Source organism: Chenopodium quinoa, unplaced genomic scaffold, assembly GCF_001683475.1.
Source record: "Chenopodium quinoa cultivar QQ74 unplaced genomic scaffold, ASM168347v1, whole genome shotgun sequence".
NCBI lineage: Eukaryota > Viridiplantae > Streptophyta > Magnoliopsida > Caryophyllales > Amaranthaceae > Chenopodium > Chenopodium quinoa.
Genome location: NW_018742738.1, coordinates 1,307,416 through 1,329,413, shown reverse-complemented (window position 1 = coordinate 1,329,413; position 21,998 = coordinate 1,307,416). Strand labels below are relative to the sequence as shown.

Genomic DNA, 21,998 nt, shown 5'->3' with positions numbered 1-21,998 from the left:
GTTGTTGTTGTTGTTGTTATTGTTGGTGGTGGTGGTGGTGTTCTTAATGTTGTTGGTGTTGTTGTTGTTGTTGTTGGTGGTGGTGGTGGTGGTGTTGTTGTTGTTGGTGTTGTTGTTGTTGTTGGTGTTGTTTTTGTTTTTGGTGTTGGTGTTGTTGGTGTTGTTGGTGGTGGTGTTGTTGTTGTTGGTGTTGGTGTTGTTGGTGTTGGTGTTGTTGTTGTTGTTTTTGTTGTTGGTGTTTTTGGTGTTGTTGTTGTTGTGGTTGGTGGTGTTGTTGTTCTTGTTGGTGTTGTTGTTGTTGTTGTTGTTGGTGGTGGTGGTGGTGGTGGTGGTGTTGTTGTTGTTGATGTTGTTGTAATTGTAAAATCTATCCTATTGAAATTTGAGTGGTATCACGTGCCCCAATATCCTGAGTGTTCGAGAACTTCTGACCCACTTCAGCAAAACAACAATCTCCTTGTCGATCTAATTCCCCAAGAGATGAAAAGGGAGAAAAAAAAAAAGATATTGTAACCAATCATCCGACAACTAGCTTAATACTTGACCTGCTTACAGTGACCCCTAAACCGCATTAGCCACTACCTCACTAAGAACGAACAAATCAAACAACCCCGAATGAGGCTAAGATTATTATTGTTATTATTAAAATCAAACAAAGTTAATCATATTATTATTATTATTATTATTATTATTATTTATTAGTTAAATAGTTTAATACTAAATAATAATATTATGTGTAGTGTCAATTAAAACTATTATAATTGATAGCACTGTTATAAGTAATTTTATAATTTTATTAATTATTAGTAATTATAATGATGATCAAATATTCAAATGTGGTTACCTTGATAGATAAGGGGTTATTGCTTACTCATAATACAAAGTATAATCATCTATACAATAGATTAAAAGGCCTTTTCAAATAAGTTTAAGTGTCACATGGTGCTCTACTTATTTAAATCGTGTTATTTCACTCTATGTTTAGAATTATGGTTTTTACAAGATTTGAACCCATAATAACCCTAATTTTGAATTTAAATGTCTAACATGCTAGTCACTAAACTATTAGCATGGAATTTGATTAAAATTAAATATTAAAATGTACTTTTATCCGGGAAATAATGCAAAAAAACTCGAAGTATCACCGATGCCTAAAACTAGTGGAAAGACATGAAAAATGGAAAAAAAAATATATAAATAAAAAAAATTTAATTTTTTTTTTCTTTTTTTTTTTTTTTAAATAAAAACAGTACTTCAAATGAACGAGTATAAGTTATCTTTTAAAGCAGTGAGTGAAGTCTAGTTCTAGATGCCCATCGATTAACGAGCCCTCTTTAGTCTTTATCTCTTTTCTTCTTTTTCTTTTTTGCTCTTTATTTCTTTTTATCCAACCCATGAAAGAGCATGTTTTTGAGTTGTTTCTTCCTACTTTTTGACTTTTAAGGCAAATTTTTTCTGGTTGATCACTAAGCCTTTTCTTTTTTCATTTTATTATATTATTTTTTTTTACTACAAGGAAAAAAAAGAGAATGAAATGATCTCAAAATCTATTCATTCAGCTTAACACAATCAAGTATTTTTATTTCCCAATAGGCTAAAGCAGCACTCATTTAGGATTTAATCATTGCCGTTTTGCTTAGTTTGATCCCATTTTTCCCACGGGATTTGGGCAATCAAGCGCTTTCCGTGTGAACATTATTCATCTATCCCCATTTAATTTTGGGGGTCAAAAGTTGCATACAAACTACTAATCCTATTACATTTTTAATTAAATAATCTAACCATTAATACATCCCACTTGAGTTATACTAACCAAAAGAGGTATAGGTAGAAATATGGATTACATGAACGAGAAGTTATTATGTTCAGAATTTTTTTTAATTTTTTTTTATTTTATTTTTTTGACAAGAAAAACTTGGCAAAATTATGTTCAGAATTAAATACTCTAGATACGAAATTATTCCACCAGGCATTTAACCGAAAATCGCATTTTATAATTTTAATAGTTATGGTTAGATATGATTATTGTAGATTGACTCCACTTAGATTTAGTCATTTTATTATTTATGGTTAGATATAATTAACTATTGTAGATTAACTCCGTCTAGATATAGTTATCACCTTAAAAAGGAATTAAACACCAATGTTTTCAATTGGTGATATATAATAAGTTATTGTGAATTGACTCCGTCTAGATTTAGTTAACATGTTAATAAGGAATCCATTTGAGATTTGTCTCACCTAATCGGGAAGAGGAGGTAGTAAGATGAAAAAAAAGGGATGTATTACCTCCATATTGATTTTTGGCCTCTTTTTTTTTTTTTTTTTTTTTTTGTGCATAATTTAATATGAAATATTTTTATTTTCCTTTCCCCTAACATCTACTCAAAATATTTTATCAATTTCCTCTCTTCAATAGTACATATTTAAACGAGAAAAACTTCATATAATGTGTCTTCTATTATCCCCATTGTATTCTTATTGAAAGAAATTAATTACAGAGTAATTACTTACTTTACTTTCCAAAATTAATATTCCATTAAATAAATTATCATCAAACATTGTGCAACATCAAGTAATACAAATAAAACGACAGAGGGAGTAAAAGCTTTTGACGCTAAATTATTCCGTTAGAGCTTCAAGCAATAACATCTCAATTTTCTTTAGCAAACTCAATTGTAAGATAAAATATACATGTGTGAATTGATATTTAAGATAAATTATTGCAAATTGTGTTCGCCTAAATTTAGTTATCATATTCAAATTTATTCGGTGATAAGGAAAGGAGTACCGATTTTTAATAATAAAACTAACAGAAACGACTAAAAATATATTCCCTCATGCTCATGATTTGGGAACCGCATAAGTGGTACTGGGCTACTGGCCCCTGTATGTTACTGTATGCTAAGATCTTTGTACCAATATTTTTCTACAGACTGTTTTGCAGACACGAGTGTATTAGCTTCATCTATTATCACTACCCTCTACCAACCTTCCATCCAAAACGCATACTTTAGAGTTTGATCAGAATCAATAAACATAATATACTCCATTATATCATATTAGACACAGACTAACAAATAGATTTCAACAAGAACTATAACAAGCTTTAATTGCCAAACTAATGCATAAACAAGATAAATTTTTCGGCCATTAGGATACTATCAAAACAGAGACGAAATTCTTGCAGATTATTCAACAATCACAATATGCACATTTGACTTATTCATCAACAATGCAGCTAACTCGAACATACGGACTACTCAAGGTCAGCACGGCTACATATATAGGAATTGGCCGAGGTCACAAAGAATCTGAACAATACTAAGTTTCCGGCAAAGCCTCAAAACAAGCATTTGAAGCCACAGATAACTGAAATTATGGAATACGGGAGCAGTGTTTAGATTCTGACAAGATCAGATTCAATTGATTTTACAGTAATTATATAGAAGAATATAACTCAGGCAGACATTGTTTGGAGTAATTATATGAGGAATCGAAAAACTTTTGATGACATAATATAGGAATGTATAATAAAGGACAGTGCAATCTGTCATGAACATCAGAGAATCTACATAATTGATGGAAGGGGCAGAAATTTCATCAAATAAGGTGGACAGAATTAAGCTTCTTCTGACGGGTGCTTATCATAAGATTAAGGAGCTTTTCAGTTAACAAAACTGCTACTATGATTAATCAAGGAAATTAAACTACATTACTAAAGGAAAGAAAACAATGTACAAGTTTTACTCATTGATCAGAGATTGCTTAATGTAAAACTTTAATGCAAGGGTACCTTTTATAATATCAACCACAAAGGAAACAGAGGTTTGGATCCAACGCTTGTACACAAATTCAAAATATTTAGACATTAATGAAAAGGAACATCAGATGAAACTGGAGAGATTCGGGTTTAATAGAATCGCAACACACTCCTTGCGAAGGAATGTGAATAAGCTGGCTTTGGTTTCCCTGAGCTGCCCCTTCTGCTGCCTCTCAATGGTGTCAAATAGAAGCGTAACAACCCGTTATCAGTATGACTTGGAGAGTACCTTGAACTCCGATTCCTTTCTAATACAAACTCATCCTTTTTCTTTTTGTTGGAATCAATTATACCACCCTACGTTATACGAGTTCCTCCAACTGACACTGCTATTACTGCGAAACACATTTCTATTAAAACCAGCCCTTGGATCACCATGCCAAGACTCCGAGTATGATCGTTCCACCCCATTCGGTATTGACCTACTGTATCTATCATCATCCTCACCTTTGTTATTGCCTCGTCGATAAATCAAACCCCAAATGTTCCACGCCCTCCATCTACTAGACTTCTTTGACACCTTTCTGTCGCAGGTGCTACCCATCACAGAGGTATTATCCCTAAATCCCATATCAAAGCTCTCAGAATAATCATCTCTAAGCGAATTAGAATTAGAATTCAACAAATCTAAGCCCCTAAAATCCCTATCACCACCAAAACCAGCAACAACTTTGGTTCCATTTAAATAGTCTACACAAGGAGGGGAGATCTTGTTAGTGCAGTCATTCTTCATCTCATCCATTTCAGCAACAACAGCAGCCGCCGTCTTCCTAATAGAACTAGACCTATCAAGACTCTTCCTCCTCCGTGAGGACGAATCAGAGTAATAATCCTTCGTCTGAGAAGCTCCACCAGGGAAAGGGTCATCACCATTAATCGAAACAGAACTCCTCCTCGGTTCCTCTACCGGAATCTGAGTATCTTTCCTCAACACCGTTATCGGTGCATCCTCCACCACTGAAACCATAGGCGGTATCATCCTCGGGAAAGTCCTACCAGTCAAATAACCATCCCAAGAAGCCCTAGGCTCATCAAACGAACACCTGAGATCATCAAATGAAACTCTTCCAGCATCAACGGAAAATCTCCCAGCAGTCGCGGCATCAACAGAAAACCTCCCAGCATCAAGAGAAAACCTAGGATCAGTATCACAAGATCTCCTCCCAAACCCATAATCAGCAATTTCAGACTGAGTATCTCTGTAATTCCTCCCAGCATTGCCCTTTTTACCATTCACTTGTACAGTATGAGACCCACTCATATGCTTTTTAATCTTCTGATTATTGTTCTTCCTTGTCCAAGACCTCAATTTCTTGCTAAAAACCGAGGCCGCAGACCAAAAACTACCCGCAATTTCCTTGAAATCTTTGCTACCCACCTTCTTATTTTGTGAATCTAGATCGATATGGTCTTTCATTGGCTTCAATTCCACCGTCTGCCCTTGAAAGTTTCCACCCACCACCTGCTCACCCGATGAATAATCCCTCAAATTATTATCCACACTGTTGTTATTATTATTATTATAATCATCATTACACTCGACAATTTCCTCCTCTATAACCTGGATTTCATCCCCATTATCAATGCTTTCATGGAATTCCTCCTCTTCTTCTCCTTCTCCTTCCTCCTCGGCTACCCCGTGATCTCCAACCTCCGCCGTCAATTCAATCACCGCCGATGAAGTCGAAGGCTCATTTATTACAGGATGATGCCCTTGCCCTTGTGCACCGCGCTTCCCATTCCCATTCCCATCATCCTGCGAAAAGAGAGAGAAAAGCGTACTCCTACCTCGAACGTCGCACGACTTACGCTGCGGCTCGAAAGCACCGGAAAGTCCGAGAAACCCTCCCTCGTTCTTTCCTCCGGAAAACGAGTTAGTCCGTCGCAGCTCCGGTAAAAAAGAACTCGAACTCGGCCTACCTCGTAATGCGGACCCAGTATCGTTGCTAGGTTTAAACAGTGATTTGAGTGCAGAAGAGGCGGATTTACGGCCAGTAGAGGCGGTTGCTGCGGATGATTTGTCTAACACCGCTAAACGCTCGCAAAGACAAGAGGGGCAGAACCCAGTGAACTGCTCATCGGGATGCCGGTCGCAACTGGTGGACTTCAGGTGGGGCTGCGGTGGTGGTGGTGGTGGCGGCGGCGGTAATTGCTCAGCTGTCACGGGATTCATGCCCGAATTAAATTCCCCTTCTCTCTCCCCGTGATTCCACTATTGCATTTTTCAGAGAAAATCAAAGAAATCAGAGAAAAAGAGATGGTAGAAAAAGTGGGAGGTGGTGATATTTGGGAGGAGTGTTCCAACGGAAAGTGACAATGAGAAAGAGAAAAGAAAAAAAAATACTCTGTATAAAGGAAGGAGCAAAGCAACGGGAAGACAATGTGATTTAAATATTTTTATTTATTTGGCTACTCACACCTGGGAGAAGGAATTTGAGGGTTTTTTTTTTTTTTTTTTTTTTTTTTTTGAGGGTGAGATAGACAAATAGACTGACTTTATTTCCGTCAGCCTCGCAATTTGTCTGTATCGGTTTGCTTTTGGTTAAGGGTGTGCTTTAATTCTTTTACGGGATACGCGTAGTCGATTTAAGCATACTCTCTGATTACTCTCTTTCTCACTTGAAAATTGAAAAGGACGGATTCACTCTTTTGTTGCTCGTCATGTCCCTGTAACGGAACGGATCGTTTTGTGTGTTTATGTATTATTCTTTTATTTGCTTTTTTCTACCTCTTGATCGCTACGATGTGAGCGGTCCCCTAAATCAATATGGGAATGAAATAGGTTCAAAGTTGTTTGGTTCATACTCCAAACTCCATATTAAAAAAAAAAAAAAAAGATACAAACAGTAAAAGGAATTTGTTTTATTATTTGTTGAAAATGGGGAATTTAAATCGATACCTTTGTTTGCCATTGTTTTTTATTTTAAATTTTTTTTACTAAAAAAAACAAAAATAGTAAATAAGAAAAAGATTTGTATTCTATTGTGAATTATTTAACTTTCTTTTGTCAGTTTCAATATCATTATAATTTTAATAACTTTGACTAATTTTTAATTTATTATACTACCTCTGTTACATATTATTTGCAACGATTTGACATAAAGTAGAGAAGAAAAATGTTTAATCGTTGCACATAATATGTAACGGGGGTAGTATTACATACTAGTTTTGTGCCCAGAGCGAGACCTACGTTGTTTATTGCATATAAGGATTATAAACCTTTTGGTTTGAATATTAAATACGATTACACAGTCCTATAATTACTTTTGATAATGCAAGATATGTTCATACTTAAATTATTTTTACTAAACTGAAAATATTTTTTTGATTAAAACTTATTTTTTACTAATTGTCTGTTATTTGAAATATATTATAAATCAATCTTATCTTAAAGAACTTTTTAACAAAAATTTATGATAGAAATAGAGCCGAGTTATTAGATTTTTATTAAGGAAAAATTGCCCGGATTAATCCGACCTTTTGCCCGTCCGCTGAAAATAATCCCACCTATCGTTTATTTTTTAATAATCCCACCTTTACCCCCCGATCTTTTCTATTGGTCCCTACAGGTTACCTTACCTATTGTAGCCGGTTTTGGGATGACGTGGCTACCAACGGTTACAATCCTTTTAAAAATTGCCAGGTCAACAATTTTGCTTTCTCCTTCTTCGTTCTCTGTTCTAAAAAAAACACCTCCCCCTCTGATTTTCTTCTCTTAATTAAATTTCTTCTTTGTTAAATCTGTCTAAAATGGCTAGTAGGAGGCATAATGGGTCAAGTAGTTCTACTTCGTCAAGGAATTACGGCTTGGTTGCGTCAAAAATGAAGTGCAGGTGTGGTTTGGAAGCAATTACACGCACGGTTAAGAATGGTGAGAACGTGGGGTTGAAGTTCCATGGATGCCCTAGATGGCCTGTAAGTCCAGGTGTATTGCGAAATTATGTGTGTGATTAATTAAGGTTAATTGCTCCAATTAAATTGGGGATTTGAATGTAGGGTTTTCATTCTAATTGAATTGGGGTTTTTTTTAATTTTTTTTGCAGGATGGTGACTGTGGCTTCTTTGAGTGGGCTCATGTTAACCCCAAAGTTGTTGATGACCTACGATTTCAAGTGTTTGAAAGAGATACTCAAGTTGCTGAAAAGGAAATGGAGATTGATTTCCTTAAAGAAGAATTGAAGAAGGTTAAGAAGAAAATGGGAAGTAAAGAGGATGAATTAGATGACACCAAAATGGAGCTTTGCCACACTCGAATTGAATTGATGAAGGCTACAAGGAATGAAAAGAATTTTTCCATTTCTCTGTTGGTTTCTTGGATTGTCTTTGCTTTCATGATAGTGATTTTGAAGGCATGACTGTGATGTATTGCAAATGATTGTAGGTAGTTAAAAGTGAAGTCAGTTTAGTTTGGTTAAGTAATGTGTTGTGGTCATTTGTGACATGTATTGAGCAAAGACCAAGTTGTTATGTAATGAGCAATGCATTGATGAGTTAATGAAAGTTATTTTGACAATTGTTTGCACAATACTTGAAATTCAGACATGTAGCATAATCACATAGCTGCATAAGTTCAACAAAAGATGGTGACATTGTCTGGCCTAACATTCATACACAAAATGCATCATGAATTGGGTGTAATTGCTGTAGGAATTAACACACCCAACATGATCAAAAGACAGTATCCAAATGTATAATATAAACATAGTTAAGTCTAATGAGTGACATGAAACTATTGAGTTGGTCCTTGTTGCAAAGTGGAGGTTTGGCTTGTTTGACTGCACTGAAACCAGTCCATGGCTGACCTTGTCCTTCTTTGATTAGTGTGGGCTGATCCATCAGGTGCAATGTACATACCTACACCTTGTGGAATCTGTACAAAACACAAAAAATTCAAGGAAATAAGTACACACCATAAACAAGTTTAGGATCTAATTGAGGGATGTATGAGAACAAAAACCAACCTGGTTCCTTCCCCTGCCCCTTGAGCCACCCCTTGCCCTTCCTCTTGTCCCACTTGCAGCACCCCTGTTCCCACTTGCACCACCACTGCTGGAGCCTGCAGTACTTGAAACACCTCTTCCAGCAGAGCCTCTCCCAGCAGCAGCACCACTCCCAGCATCCACTCCTCTACCAGCAGCAGTAGCCCCTCTCCCACCAGCAACAACACCTCTCCTAGCACCATCTCCTTTACCCCTTCCACCCCTAGAGCCCCTTCCCATATTTATCATTCTTCCCCCTCTACCTAGTATGGTGGGTTAAGCTGTTTGATTGTAGTGACTTGTATTAGGTCCTTGGGGTGCAGATGGCACAGCCTGACTAGCTTGTGTAGATGGCATAGCCTGACTAGCTATTGAGGGCTGAGTTGGTGGTGGAGCATCCTTTCTAGGCCTTCCTTTAGCCCTTTTTGGAGCAGGTTCAGTTGGCTTCACATTGTCCTTGTTGGGGCACTTTCTTTTATTATGTCCCTTAAGCTAGCAGAGTGAGCAAGTCATCTCAATCCCTGCTCTGGTCATTGTACCAGATTTCTTAGGGTTCTCATGGGGGTCTTTGATTCTATTTTTTCTTGGCCTTCCTGGGCCAATTTTGATTGGTGGTGGAGCAATTGATTTGGACACTTTAGGCCAGTGTCTTTCACCTTGAATTGGGGGAATTTAGCCTGCCACACACAAGTAACATGTGACACATACACATACACTAACAAAGTAATACACAAATGTTGAAATGGTTCAGTTATTGTACCTGCATAAACTGACATGTAAGTGTCTTTGAAATATGATGAGTGCACATACAACTCAGGCTCCTTTCCCACAAAATAGATGCAGGCAACAGCATGACAACATGGGATGCCAGTGATGTCCCATTTTCTACAAGTACAGCTCCTTTCTTCCAACCTCACCACCAATTGATCCAATATGTAGCTAACATTGAAATTATTTTCAGAAGAAGGGTACACTTCACATTCAGCAGCCTTTGTCTTCTCAAAATCAAACTTGGCTTGAATCCTTGGACAGAGCACACCAGTAGCTTTCATCATGGCCTGCCTTTTCACTACCAGCCTTTGCATCAGTGAAGTTCTGATTTCTTCTAACATGTATAGCAAATGTTTGGTCCTTGCTTGAATGACCATTAAATGTCTCTGCAATGTTGGAAGTTATTGCATCTGTTTTGATAGCAGGATTGAGGAAAGCTCTGCAAAACAACTGAGGCCTATGCAGCTTGAAGTCATTGGCAGCATCAACATTGAGAGAACTAAGCTTAGCCATGTTCTCTTCATAATCAGCTTCATTGTAGCTCTTTGCAATAGCCCAGAACAACAATTTCATCTCATCTCCTCTATATTTCTTGTGTCAGTGAGCAAATATATGTCTGGCACAGTGTCTATGTTCTGCCCTAGGTAGGACAGTTGAGACACTACTCACAATACTCTACATTTGCACAAAAAAAGCCAAAAAAAAAAATTAAAAAACCAAGTCAAAGTTTGCACACAACATAAACTAGCCTATGTAAACTATTTAACAATAAATGAGTACAAAGTTAAGTCCATACCACATGCTCATCTGAAATGATTGAGATGCCTTCCCCTTCTCCCAGACTTAGGCACATTGCTACCTTCCTAAAGAACCACTCCTAAGAGGAGTTATTCTCTCCTTCAACCACTGCCAAGCAGACAAGAAACATTTGGTCATTGCTGTCCCTTCCAACAGCAGCCAACAACTGACCCCCTAAGAAAGTCTTTAAGAAGCATGCATCTACTGCCAACACTTTCTTGCATCCTTGTATCCACCCATTTTTAAGCCCCTCAAAGAAAATGAACAACCTTTGAAATACAGGTTGGTCTCCTTGTTTTGATGGTTCAGTTACAAGCTCAATCTCTGTCCCTGGGTTGCAGTTCTCAATCTCTTTCAAGTACCCTCCAAGATTGTTGTAGTGGACATGCATTAACCCATGTAACAACCTATGAGCATTGTACTTCACCTTGTAGGAAAAGTCTCTGGTCACCAACATCTTGTAAGCTTTCCTTATACACTCTTGTATCTCCTTTGCAGGCCAATGTGGCCTAGATTTGAAGACATCCAGGAACTGCTTTGCAACCCAACTAGATTTGAGCTGCCTGTTTCTCTTCATGTTTCTCTGATAGGTGTGTTCCCCTTTCACTGTCTTCACCACAAATGTTGCTCTTCTTGTATCCTAGGATGCATACACATAAAAAGGACAGCTCTCTATGCACCTTACACCCAATCTCTGAGATCTTTGCTTGTTGCTCACAACAAAAAACATATCTCTGCCCTGAAGTATTCCATATTTAGCAACTGCATCCTTGAAGTCCTCTCTGTTGGCAAACTTCTGCCCAACCTTCCAAACAAATGTGCTAAATTCTGTATGCTTAGACACTAAAAGCCCTAACCTTCTTCTCCTCCCTGGAATCAACTCTTCTTCATCACCACTGTTAGGAGGGGTATGAATTTCTTCATCACTTTCTTCATAATCACTCTGAGCCCCAGTTGCTGCACTTTCCCTAGCTTCTTCCCTGTTCTCAGCAACTTCTTGTATGCTCAAACCCCTAGCAGCCTCCAATTGTATCTTCCTTGCAATGTCAACTAGCTGGGCAGTTGTATCCCTAACCCTCTGCTTAGCTATATTGTACTCCTCATCTCCACTATCAGACTGATATTGTAGATCTTCATCCAAGATCTCTTCATGTTCCCTCTCATACTCCTCCTCTAACTCCTCTAAACCTTCAACCTCTAATTCTAAATCATCACCATCAGCATCTGCTCCCTGCTCCCCATCTGACTCCACATCCTCATCACTATGATCTGAGTAAACCTCTCCAAAGAAAGGCTTTGAGCTCACTCCCTTGCCCTTGTCAACCAGTGGGTTGTATGGAGGGTCTTCATGGTCACTCTCAGTGCTATAATCTGGAATTAGGTCATTAATTGGGATGGGGCTATCTGGCCTAGAATCTTCCCACTCATATGAATGTACTGGGTCAGTTTGGGTTTTTGAGGGTGTTATGAGAGAAGAGAGAGTGGGGAGAGCTGTTACAGTTGGTAAACTAGGGTTTATAACATATTTAACTCTAAAAGAGCTTTGGTTGGATAAGGTGTTGGTGGGTGGAGTGGGAACAGATTCAGTGGGAGCATCTTTGTTTAACTCAACAGTGGGGGCATCTTTTTTAAACTCATCTGTTTTTGGCTTTAGTGAGTTGTCAGTGGCTTTTTGGGTAGGTTCATTAATTGTCAAAGGCTGACTTTTCTTTCTTGGACTACATCTAATTTGTGGTCCCCTATTTATTGGTAGTTTTTTTTTGCATGATTGTTTTGGGTTGATTCTTTTTGGCAGAAGCCTGTAACTGTGGGGGGAAGGGTATTGGGTCATTGTCATCATGCATAACATATACCTCCACCCCCCTGTACTTCTCTGCAACTTGAATCATATCCCTCATACTTTCATCATCTGTCACCTTCCTCAAACCATCCACCATACTCAACCCAGGAACCAAGTATAAAAACCCCTTTATCCTCCCATCATATCTAGCACACTTCATAACCAACTCAACCAAATAAAAGGAGCAAAGTTCATCTGGGTCTATGCTAAATGTTCTCCTCTCCCCATTCCTATAGCGCAACTTCCCATTGTTACCAGTCTCAAACACACCTCCATGCCACATTTTCAAGGTAATCTTACCCATACCTAAATTAACATGCACTAAATTACAATCAACATACAACAACCACCAAAAGCACGCAATAAAAACCCAAACTTTAAGAATCATACACCACTAATATTAACAAACACATAAAGCGCAAATTTTTAGCCAACAAAACAACAATTCACAACCATATTGAACAAATACATTGCAATTACAAGCATAAATTCATCAACTTCCAGTTCAATTAATTAGGTTTCCAAATTTAGACGCAATGAATCGCAAATTACAGGAAAAATTTAGGGTTTAGTACCTTACCTAAAATGGCGAAATTTAGGGTTTAACTGTCGCAATTCCGCAAAAAATGGAAGTTTCAGACTTTACTGCAAGGTACGATAGTTGTTGAAGCTTCAATTATGGCTTTTGATCTACTTCAAACCTAATTTTAATTGCGCTGTGTAAGAAGTTATGAAGAGGGAGGGAGAAAGTTCAGAAATAACAGAGGGTGGGTGGGAGAGAGATGACCTGTCATGTTTAAGAGAGGGAAAATTAAATACCCAAGTCCACGTCACAACTGTTTACCTTGTTAGCCGGTTTCATGTAAACTGGGACCAATAGAAAAGATCGGGGGGTAAAGGTGGGATTATTAAAAAATAATCGATAGGTGGGATTATTTTCAGCGGACGGGCAAAAGGTCGGATTTATCCGGGCAATTTTCCTTTTATTAAAAGTAAGGATCAATTTTTATATATGAAATATTAGTAGTGTATCGAAAGTAAAAACTCTACACAACATCTTTATTTTAAAAAATCTATTCAAAAAATGATTATTTAGTGAAAAACGAACAATTGTGTGCTCGAGTGATGCCCATATGGTTTATAGAATTTGTAATTTAATTTGTCAATAAATATCTGTTTTGGGGTTTTTTTTGTGTCCAGCGGGAGAGTTACAACTCCAAGACTGGGACCATCTGCCTATACCTACAAAATAACGGAGACTCTGGGTGGTTGGAGCCTCGCCTCCGACGATCAAGTTAGAACGCGTACGAAAAAGGTAAAAAGTGCAAAAAAAAGGTAAAAGTTGGATCTTCTCAGATTCCGAGATTAGATGATTTCTCTGATGTAAGAGAATTTAAGTATAGGAGTTTATAGGTACCACGCAGCGGAAAATCATAAATCACATTCAATCAAGTACCTAATCCAAGATCACATGCATAACACACTAGACACATAATCATACCTTTGAAGCGTAAATTCCACGTAACAATTTGATTTACGAATCAGAGAGAGAATAGAGCCCCAAGCGTTGCTACTCTACTTAGTCCACGAGCTTCGAACGAGTCGTCCACCAATACTAGATTGGTCGAGTGAAAGAGGAAAACCGTGATCACCACCTTTAATTGACTAAGCCGACCACCACGATCCATCACCACCACGAACTACCACACTAGCGCCGAGGGAGGAGAGAGAGTCGTGAGAGAGGGGAGAGTTTGAGAGGGTTGGTCTCGTGTTTGCTAATTTGGGTTTTGATCTTACTGATCAACTGAATTTAACTTACTGCAAAACCCTAGGCACCTAGTCTATTTATAATCACATTATAATCAGATTAAGGTTAGGAAACCCAAAAAACTCTTATCCTACTCCATATGGTCGGCCATACTAGAGGATAAGGCCATCATGGGCCTTTGTCCTCTTGTGCCCGATCTAGACCCTTTGTGTGACCTTATAGGATCCGCCCAATTGGGCTTCGGGCTATTTTACTAGCCCAAAAATCGTTAGTACCTCTAGCTATGATAAAACGACGACCCAAATGTCCGAACTTAATTATCTCCATAATTTGATCCATTTATATACCTAGTAATTGCACACGACGAAGACATTAATCCTTCAGTAGGTACATTATAATAAATGAACGTGCCCCTGAAAAGAAGGAAATCTCCCTATTTATAGGGTCATCGGGAATTGTGTCCCTGCCTAGGTTATGGAAACCCGGGGCTGATGGGCTATGCCATTTTGTGGCGTTTTGGGGAATTGGGCCAAGAAGGTCTGATAGGAATGCATGGTTTCCTTCGAACAAGTGTACTATTCCGATAGAGGGTTTGGAATTATTAGAAAGCTAATCATTCAGTGAGGCCAAGTAATCGGAATGTACTACTAGAAAACAGGCTAATTCGGACGGACTAGTTCTGACGGACACATAATGCCGTCGAAAAATGGAAATTTTCCGACGGATTTTTATTCCGTCATAGATTTCCGACGAAATTCAATTTCGTCGGAAAATTTCCACTTTTCGACGGATTTTTCCGTGTAAAATACCATTTTTGACGGAATTTAAATCCATCGGAATATATTTTATTATAAAAAACCTTTTTAATTTATAAAACCCTAATAGTCCCCTCTTATCCGCCCCTTATCTTTCGTTCCCACTTATCTTTCTTTTTCCCCATTCTTCTTCTTTCATCATCCTCTTTCTCTCTCCTCCTCTCAGTCTTCACGTTCTCCTTGTACCTCCTCCTCTCTCTTCTCCCTTCTTCTGCATCAGCTTCTTCTTCGCCCCTTCTTCTCCCTTTTCCCTTTCTAAGTTACTTCTTCTCACCCATGTCAAAGTAAGCTTTTTAGAACAAATTAAGGTTTTTTATGTCAAACTCTACCACGAAAATTCTAGATCTAGAGTTTTCGTGGTTGAATTTAACCTTTATAACCCAAAACCAAGCCAAAATTGGGGTTTTGTTGGTGAAATTCAAGGTATGTTTTTATTTTCTTACTTTTTTTTTGAGATTTTTTATATTTTATAATGATGTTGGTTGAATGCGGTGGCGGTGGACTAATGGGTGGTGTGTGTGAAGGACTGCGGTGGTGGTGGATGATTTGTGTTAGGGTGATTGTGATGTAGATCTAGGTCAGGGTTTGGGTGCTTAAGGTGTACGGATCAAAGTATGGTTTCGGTCAAGGTGTGAATTAGTGTTCGATCAGGATAAGAGTTAGGTGGGACTGGATTAGGCTTTGATAAAGGGCGGCGGTGGGTGGCGTTAGGTTTCTGGCAGATATGGGCTAAGGTGGGTATAGGGATTGATTGGGGAGAGTGTGGTCTTGGCGTAGGGTAAAGGTTAGTTAGGGGCCGGGCTAGTGGAGCGGTGGTGGTCTGATGTAGGTGGTAGTGGTGGTGGTCTGGTGTTAGGGTTAGGGTTAGTTAGGGGTTTTTAATGGTGACACGCCGTGCCGGTGGTGGTGTGACGTGTTTTTTTTAATTTATTTAAAACGTTTTCCGACAGAAAATCCGTCAAAGTTTTCCGACCAAATCGGGGTCCGTCGGAACTTTACGACAGATTTTTCCGGCCCCGGAAATCCTCTTCCGACAAAAGAATTTCGTCGGAAAATTGTTTCCAACAGAATTTCCGTCGAAAGATGCCGGTTTTCCTACAATGGCATTTCCGACAACCGGTTCCGACGGAATTCCGTCGAAAATGGCTTTTTCGACGGATTTTGGGGGTGTTTCGGATGAAATTTTTCTGTCGGAAATGAGCTGTTTTCTAGTAGTGATGCCTAGTTGGAGGTCGCTTCCTATCCATAACATTAATATATAATTTATATTACAGCTTAATCTCGACTGAACCCTTTGGGTCATACCCAAGCAATTAACGATTCGTCACGACGAATTGATCCAAAAGGAATTAATTAGTCGCTCGAGTATTATGAACATTGGCGTTGAATATCGAGCTAGTAGCACTGGCCAGGAGGATATGGCGCGCAAGAGCCCGAATAGCAGCACCCATCAGCCCGCACAAAGGCCGCCAATTGTGATTTGGGTATTTTATAACCGGCCAAGTGGCCCAATCGGAGCCTGCCACGTGTCACTGGAAGAAGCGCCACCTTGGAACTTCCATGATGGTGACACATGTCAGGTAGATATCACCCTTGATTTGAGGTGTTTGATGATCCAAAGTGGACTATTAGAAGGGCGACACGTGTCACACTAAGAGACGCCCAAATGGCCTCTTAGGATGAGTGATACGTGTCACTCATATATCAACTCTAAAATGGTGGCCTTCAAAGGCCCAAACTTTGAGGCGTCGTTTTGCGGCGTGCCCAAATCCCTAGGTCATCAAACCCTAGTGAGGGTACACTTCCCTAAAAGGCCCTATAAATAGGGACAATTCCCTCATTTGTGGGACGATTACGTAACACGAGACAACACGTCACATCAACATTTATTACGGAGCTGTCGTTCTCAAGAAACAGATAACACCATACCCGAGCTTGGAATCCGATCAGATAACTTTATTTCCGCATGTTTTACTCCGAATACTTTACTAACTTGATCTTCGGAGGCGGACCACCGACCAACTGGTGGTCCGTTTGCTTTGCAGGTACAGGCGCCCCTTGCTGGATCCATTCTTAGTGTCGTAACTCTTCCGAGGGACGAAAAAACCCCGAAACATTTGGCGCCGTCTGTGTGGAGAGTACCTCTAATATGGCTTCACAAGAACCTGTACCGAATCCTGAGACCAATCGGCCTCCTGAAGACATAATGGTCCAGACAAACCATGACTCAAGGGACGACGCTGATGTCGAAACCTATGTGGATCCTAACAGGTCCCTCATCTCTAGGCGCATCCGCAGTAAAAAAAAAAGCGGGAACGTCACCATGACCAGGCGGGGCCAAGCAAGGTTGCTGGACAGCCAAGAAAGCCCTCAGGGCGGCCGGGTGATCCTTCCTAGGCGGCAGGATCTACCCCAGTTACCCGAGACAAACTCATGAAACTCTTGAGCAGTCTCAGGGGTGAAATCAAGCAGCTTGCCACCAAGAAGTTGCCTACTCCTAGAAAGGAGCAATCGGCCAAGAAGCCAACCCAGCCTGGTAAACCAACGTCGGTCAGAGACCGCCAACCGACTCCTCATCCTGGCCCTAAGGACAAGGCTCGGCCCCAATTTGACCTCTCCAGACTTTGTTTCCTAGAAACGAGTACAAGAAAAGCCATTCAGCACGTACAACCGATGGTAGCAAGAAGATATTCTCCGATGCTTGACATTACATCGAGCAGAAGAGAACCAAGCTATCAGAGTCGGCCTCTACATCGACCTACCATGATAGCTTTTAGAATACCTCTGTGAGGTATTCCCAATCTATACATGAAACCCCAGCAAGCAGCCCTCGGGTTAAATCTGGCCCTCATGTGATACAATCAGCCCAGTACATGGCTCCGCCATTGTACTAGACGCCTGCTTTACCTTACATTCAGCCTGCCTTCTTTAGAGGCCAGGCGGCATACGACTACCAACCGATGGATTGGCAGCTTAGGCTGCAACACCTTGGAGATCAACCCTCTGCGTTCTCCAGGGAAATAGCCAAAGTTGAACAGCCGGCCAAGGTTAAAAATGTGTTGGTTGGAACCTATGATGGGACTTCCAACCCTGAAGACCACCTGCTAGGATACGCCCATCTCATGTACTTACAAGGGTTGGATGATGTCTCATAGTGTCGCTGTTTTCCAGCCACCCTGAAGGGCATAGCCCAACAGTGGTTCGGCAACCTGCCGGCTGGTTGCATTAATAGCTTCAAGACGCTTGCGTTCTTTTTTGCTTCAAACTTCTCTTTGAACATCCCTGCCAAAAAGACAAGCCTTGAATCGGCAATGTACAACAAGGAGACAGAGAAGGGCTACGTTTCTATGTCAAGCGGTTCAATTTGGTGAGAATCCAAATTCATGGGCTGTCTGATGAGGTCACCTACACAAATTTCTTCAAGGGTCTGAAGGACGGTTCTACTTTCAAGTACGAACTCGTCCGCAAACAAATTTTCACTCTGCAAGGAGCACTACGAGAGGCGGAAGCCTATATACAGGCGACCAAACTCTCCTCCAGCAAGAAGTCGTACTCAAAGAAGTCCGACCGACAGAAGGAGAGTCATCCTGCTCAACCGGCTCTTAAGCTAGAAGAGAGGAAAAAGAAAAAACAGATCTGGGCCGTTGATAACTCTGATCAACTGGCCTAGAAGAAGAAAAAAGAGAGGAAGTCGTACGTTCCAAGGTACGAGTTCCACAAGGACTGCTGCTCCATCCTCTTGGAGATCAAGGATCAGCTAACTCTTGAGAAGCCGACTCGTATGAAAGGTTCCGCTGAAAACCGAAACAAAAGCAAACACTGCCACTTCCATGAGGATGTCGGCCATGACACGAACGACTGCTTCAGTCTCAAGCGGGAGCTTGACCATTTGGCCGACAAGGGACAACTAAAGTCCTATGTGAAGTCCAAAGTGACTTCCAAGGCAAATCCAGGGCAGTCCAAGAAGAAAACTCCCCAGCCTGCTAGTATTGCCGAAACAGATGAAGATCCGGTATATACAATAGCAGGCGGATTCGCCGGGGGTGGCCCGACCATTTGGGGCACCAAGGACCATTTGAGAAAGATGGTCAATTCTGTTGAAGAAGGAGAGGCGGCAAGCACATCCGCCTTCCCTAAAGTCATCATCACCGCACGAGACAGAGTCAAAGTCTGTCGGCCGCATGATGACCCTATGGTCATTGAATGCAATGTGGCCAACCAACTAGTTGGTCGAATTTTAATTGACACATGCAGCTCCCATGACCTCATCAGCCTCAAATGCTTATCTAATCTCAAGTACAAACTGGATAGCATGATGGAGGTCTCTCACACCCTTGTTGGGTTTAGGGGAGGACTTGCGCACCCAGTCGGACGAATTGATTTTCCCGTCCGCCTGGGGAATAAGGGAAACGGTCGGTACATGACCATTCATTTCCTAATGGTTGAATAGCTCACAGCCTACAACCTCATATTTGGCCGACCCACTCTAAACGAGTGCAAGGCCGTCATCATTCCTGCTCTCATGTTGCTCAAGTATGATAAGGATGATGGAACAGTCGGTTCCCTCAACGGGGACCAGAAGACAACTCGAGAGTGTTACCTCTCGGACGTCAAGCCCACGGCTGCAGCAGCCGAAAAGGGCAAACAGACAATCGACCTTGATGATACCAAGGAAGATCATTCGGCCCCACCAGCCGGTAAGAAAAGAAAGACTGATCAGCTGGTGGTGGTAAAAAAAGAGAAGCAATAGCAATCACTGACCGGGGAACGGTCAGATGATCTTCGTCCCCAGCCTGCTGGAGAACACATTGATATCCCTCTGGACGACAGTCGACCAGAGCGGAAGGTTAAGGTGGGGACGGTGGCATTTGATAAGCTAAGTGAGAGCCTGCACCAGCTGCTGAAAGAATTCATAGACATATTTGCCTTTGAGGTGGAAGAGATGCCAAGCATCAGCCCGGATCTCGTTGTCCACAAACTCGCCGTGGATCCCAAAAAGAATTCCATTCAGCAAAAGAAGAGAAACCACGGCGAGGAAAGAAGTCATGCGGCAGTTGCCGAGGTAAACGTTGTGTTCATTCGGCATGCAATTTCTCTGAGTGGGTAGCTAACGTTTTGTTAGTAAGAAAGCCGAATGGAACTAGGCGCATGTGTGTTGACTACACCAACCTCAACAAGGCATGTCCGAAGGATATCTATCCACTGCCTAAGATCGATAGTCTGGTCGATTCAATAGCCGGACATGCCCTGATGAGTTTTATGGACGCCTATTCAGGTTTCCACTAGATCCCTGGTGAAGGATAATTAGGTCGTTGGACTAACTATCCTAAACCAAACAATATTTATAAACCTACACCTACACTAAACAAGTTTAGTGGTAAGTAGAGGGTAGAACCACGGAGACGACATAAACACTATCAACACCACCACCAATTAAGCTAGGTCAAAGAGATAGGATGGATAGAACAATAAACAAAATGAGATTAATATTAAGTTAAACTAACACCAAGGGAGAGGGTCAAACATGACAATGATCTTCAATAAAGTTAGGCAATGGAAATGAGTTTACATGCAAACCAAATATCTCATATAAGGCAATACCAACAATACCATCTAACCACCTATTGGGGTCAAAGGCTTTCCCAACTTAACACATGCTCATACTATCGTCATAAGCTGTGAAAGTTAAGGTTTTTGCATAGAATCGATCACCTAATGGATATCCCTAAGTTACACTATCGTCATAACTTAGTTCAATCCACCCAATTACAACACATGATTGGCCATTCACATGGAGTAATTAGTAAAACATGGTTACAAGGTATATTTAATCACATATAACCAACATTTGTCTAGCCTAATACATTCAAGATTCACCACATGCTATCACCAATCCCTTAGTAAAGGGAATTACTCACTAATCATGAACAACTAACACAAATTCCACAAGAATAACAAAGAGAAGCAATTAAACTAAACAACTACTCTAATCAAGCAAGAAATTAAGAAAGAACAATAAATGAGATAGAGTTTAGAATGCTCATTGAAGTATTGAAAAGGAATCCAAAACAATGTCACTTTGCATCTTCATCTTCTTCAATCCACCATTGAAGCTCTTCACTTTCTCTCTCTAAAAATACCCTAAATTACTCTTAATCTACATTACAAAGTATAAAAACAAAGATTAAATCTAACTCTAAGCCTAATTTATGTGAAGATTGATGGAGAGATGTTAGGGTTTAACCCCTCAAAGAGGAGAGAGAAAACCCCCAAAGAAACCCCCCATCAAACTTCCAAAAAGAGGAGAGGAAGAAGCGTTTAAAAGACCCGTAGCTGCTCGTGCGCGCCCGCGATATTTGCCTGCGCGCTCGCGCACTGGGGTTGGCCTGGCAGCGACATTCATTTTCAAACAGCCATAACTTCTGTTCTAGGAGGGTTCTGTGAGCGTGCGACCTATCGTTGGAAAGCTCTTTAAGTCTAGTTTCCAATGCAACTTGAATCACCTCAATCCAATTTGTAGATCAAAAGTCATGGCAAAAGAGTGAACAAAGGTTAGTTTTGGAGTTCAGGCCCTTGAGCGCCCGCACCTATCTTAGGAGCGCCCGCGCCTAAGTCGCGCCCAAATCGCTCCTACATTATGCCTCCAATATTTTTGACCCCAATGTTAGGCACGCCCGCGCTAGGTTTGGCGCGCCCGCGCCATTCTGAAAGCGCGACCCGCGCTGTCCGCATGACCTTGCTTGCTTGCTCCTTAACTTCCTTTGTAGCTCTTCAAATGAACTCCAATTCTCCAAGCTCTTCATTCTATTAAAATCAACTCCAAAAGCCTACAAAACACGAGTAAAAGCACAAAAACATAATAAAGAGATAAACGGAGCAAAAAGGGTACAAACAAGGGACAAACGTAGAAAAATACCGCGATTAGAGGATCTAAATAGTGGCATAAATGCCACTTATCAAATTCCCCCACACTTGCCTCTTGCTTGTCCTCAAGCAAGAACAAAAGCAGAAACAAAAAGAAAGAAAAAGGATCTAATAACACTAAAAGGAGAGGGGTGAAAAAGAATATACACTAACTCACTTTCGTAGGAATCACGGTTGTTTTTAGCGTAAACAACAAGCCATTTAAACCTCAAAGTCGCCTATGAGGATGAGTGTGCTCTCGTAAGGGTTTCTAAAGATTTTAACCCATAACTCTACACAT

At 40.4% G+C, this 21,998-nt stretch overlaps 2 protein-coding genes across 2 annotated transcripts; both read right to left on the bottom strand.

Annotated features, from left to right (window-relative positions):
• Positions 1-3,719: 3,719 nt before the first annotated feature.
• Positions 3,720-6,540, bottom strand: LOC110724130 (UPF0503 protein At3g09070, chloroplastic-like). The gene is given in 2 exon segments (XM_021903521.1): positions 3,720-4,118; positions 4,120-6,540. Coding segments are annotated over 2 exon segments (2,082 nt in total). The 5' UTR covers positions 5,997-6,540; the 3' UTR covers positions 3,720-3,913.
• A 2,012-nt stretch (positions 6,541-8,552) lies between these two features.
• Positions 8,553-9,042, bottom strand: LOC110723993 (rRNA 2'-O-methyltransferase fibrillarin-like). Its single transcript, XM_021903406.1, has 2 exons — positions 8,785-9,042; positions 8,553-8,693 (listed from the first exon to the last, which is right to left on the bottom strand). Exons 1-2 carry the CDS (start codon positions 9,040-9,042, stop codon positions 8,553-8,555), a joined length of 399 nt encoding a protein of 132 aa, XP_021759098.1.
• Between the last annotated feature and the right edge of the window lie 12,956 nt (positions 9,043-21,998).

Bases quoted from the DNA above. Each gene is read 5' to 3' on its own strand.
- LOC110723993 (XM_021903406.1), bottom strand. From the start codon at position 9,042: ATGGGAAGGGGCTCTAGGGGTGGAAGGGGTAAAGGAGATGGTGCTAGG. The intron at 8,694-8,784 runs GTTGGTTTTTGT...TGTTTTGTACAG, and splicing joins GGGGCAGGGGAAGGAACCAG to ATTCCACAAGGTGTAGGTAT.